Source organism: Anneissia japonica, unplaced genomic scaffold, assembly GCF_011630105.1.
Source record: "Anneissia japonica isolate Jap-2015-1 unplaced genomic scaffold, ASM1163010v1 scaffold287611_len363355_cov233, whole genome shotgun sequence".
Classification (NCBI taxonomy): domain Eukaryota; kingdom Metazoa; phylum Echinodermata; class Crinoidea; order Comatulida; family Comatulidae; genus Anneissia; species Anneissia japonica.
In genome coordinates this window covers 361,495-363,966 of record NW_022732785.1, presented here as the reverse complement: position 1 = coordinate 363,966, position 2,472 = coordinate 361,495, and the positions used below count along the sequence as shown (strand labels likewise).

The 2,472-nt window shown below is 33.7% G+C and overlaps 1 protein-coding gene across 2 annotated transcripts in view; it reads left to right on the top strand.

Annotated features, from left to right (window-relative positions):
• The window catches only part of LOC117115793, a 13,604-nt gene that overhangs the window by 9,190 nt on the left and 1,942 nt on the right, over positions 1-2,472 (top strand). For both annotated transcript variants that reach the window (XM_033259724.1, XM_033259723.1), the window contains exon 5: positions 1,486-1,588. In XM_033259724.1, the coding sequence (XP_033115615.1) occupies positions 1,486-1,588 (103 nt within the window). The remainder of the gene's footprint in view (positions 1-1,485; positions 1,589-2,472) is intronic.

Sequence of the window (2,472 nt, the reverse complement as noted above, 5' to 3'; positions counted from 1 at the left end):
GATAGTTTCTGCATGAGAAATGCCTGAAATCATAAACTTTGAAGGCTGATTTCTCATATTGTTCTTTAAACAGCTGTGTGGTTAAACGCTTGTAACTTCATAAGGAAATGTCTGATTTGAATGATTTTTTTACCATTTTATAGCTATTATATTACTTTCTATTAATAACTCAAAATCGATTTTTGCGACGAGTGACTGGTTTGGCTTGTCTTTGCCACATATGGGCACATCATGACTATATATGGGCACATCATGACTATATATGCCACATTTAATGATGATGATAATTTTGATGATGATGCTTCCGATGATTCCTATGGTGATGGTTTGGATCGTGATGAAAATTCTGAAGTAGATGGCGATGATAGCTTTATAGATACGTACAATATTATTATCATTTATTATATTGTATCCGTTTGTTGCTTTCAATGTTTATAATATATTGAATAGCCTTTTACTCTCTTTCCATGTCTTTCATTGTATGCAGCAGGCAAAAAGAATTTAATTCATCACATGTTTGCTTAATGATAATAAAGCAATCTTGAATCCTAAGCTATTTTATTAAATGAAGGGGATTGCAGTTGCATTGGTGATGTAGAAGATGGAAATAAGAACAATTAAAAAAATAATTTTTAAAATAAAAAAAATAATAAATAACTTTTAAAATTTGCTTACAGCTTGAGCAGTGGCTGATTTAGGATTAAAGAATAGAGGATGGCTAGGTAGTGTAGATAGGTTGTTCATAAAGCTTCTTCAGAATGTTTTTTTGGTGTGGCTCAGAAATGCACTTTCCACATTCTGAGAGGCCTGTTAATGATGTTGAAGTCTCATCAAATAAGCATAAAATAATACTTGCTTTTCTGTTGATGGATCATATCAACAAGACCAGATGAAATTATATGATTATAATGATTACATAAACAGCAGCACAGTTTCAGTAGTGGAGGCTAATATGAGAGAAGAGAGTCAATGGCTGGGGTGAATAAGGGGAATGAGATAAGCTTAATTGTAGGTTATTTGGTAAAATGTAAACCACTCCACAAAGCATCTTGCTTTAGAAATGTTAACTTTGTTTCTATTACTTGGTATAGAGGGATTGCTCTAGTCTAGGTGTATGCATTTTTGTGGGAAGGGTTATCCACCCTATTCACTTTTCCCCATCCTAGATCTACCCTTGCTTGTGTTATTAAAATAGCTGTTGTTGCTGCTTGATTGATCGACAAAGAATCTGAAGACCACCAGTACAGTAATATTAGCACAACAGATTAAAGCGATTGTGTTGTTAAAGGGAATGGTCTTACAATCAATAATTATGATTGAATCTTTGCAAGATATAAAAGAAAATTGCACAGATATATATGTATAATATTTCTTTCATGATACTTCTTGTGATTATTTTTGTGTGATACTTTCTATGAAGTATTTTTTAAAGTAGAATGATCGATATTGATTTGTTTTAAGTTTTATGTGTAATTATTTTTACAGGACAATCAGACGCCACGTGACCTCTATATAAAGAATGAATGTGAGGAGTATGATTCTACAAATAGAGAAAAACACAAGGAAGAAATCTTACAACTTCTGCAAGGTGAGCAGTTCCTACAATTTAATTATTCGTGTTATTGTTTATTAGGTTGTTCAATGTAATTTTATTTCCTGCTTATATAATAATTGGATAATAATTTGTTTTACCCGCTGTAAACAATATCTTGCAGTCAAGCTCATTGTACATCACAGATGTTTACTCGTTGTGGGTCATTTCATTTATTTGTCACAAAAAAGAAACAGCAAGGAACAGCACAAACAAAAATGATACAGGACACAACAAAAGTGAACTTTTAAAGTGGGGATCCTTCACAGAAAACAAATACTTACAATAAATCAAATATTCAACATTCAAAGTTAAAATATTCATCCAGAGGTGACGGAACTAGGGGGTGCTGTGTTATGGAGAGTAATGTGTGACTGGAAATGGTCTGCAGTCAGTTGGTTGTTACCATGCGCCAGTGATGTTGGAGTATATACTACAGCAGTATGAAACTATTATGTAGGCCTAATGAATGAATAAAGTTCGGAGTTTGTCGGGTAGTGAAATGATTATTTCACATTTTAAGTGCTCCCTAAATTCATAAGTGTAAGCTAAATTACGGTGATTAATTTAATTAGCGAAGATATGGAGACAATTATTTCGTATCCCTCTTTCCAAGAGGGGATGCAAATGCTTTGTGAAAATGAGTACGCCGCAGTACTCATTTTCACAAAGAAATACACACAACTGGTTAGCTAACAATTATGTCAATGTTACATGAACACCTAGGAAGGAAGGTGCAATCATGTTGTTACCTAGCAAACGTCTGTACTGTATGGGGGAGGGGCTGCTGATGTACTGTGTAGCGGGGGACGATGAGGCATAAGACTAGGCCTAACTAAGACAGTGGAATTATATGTGATAGAAAGTACACTAAGAAAGAA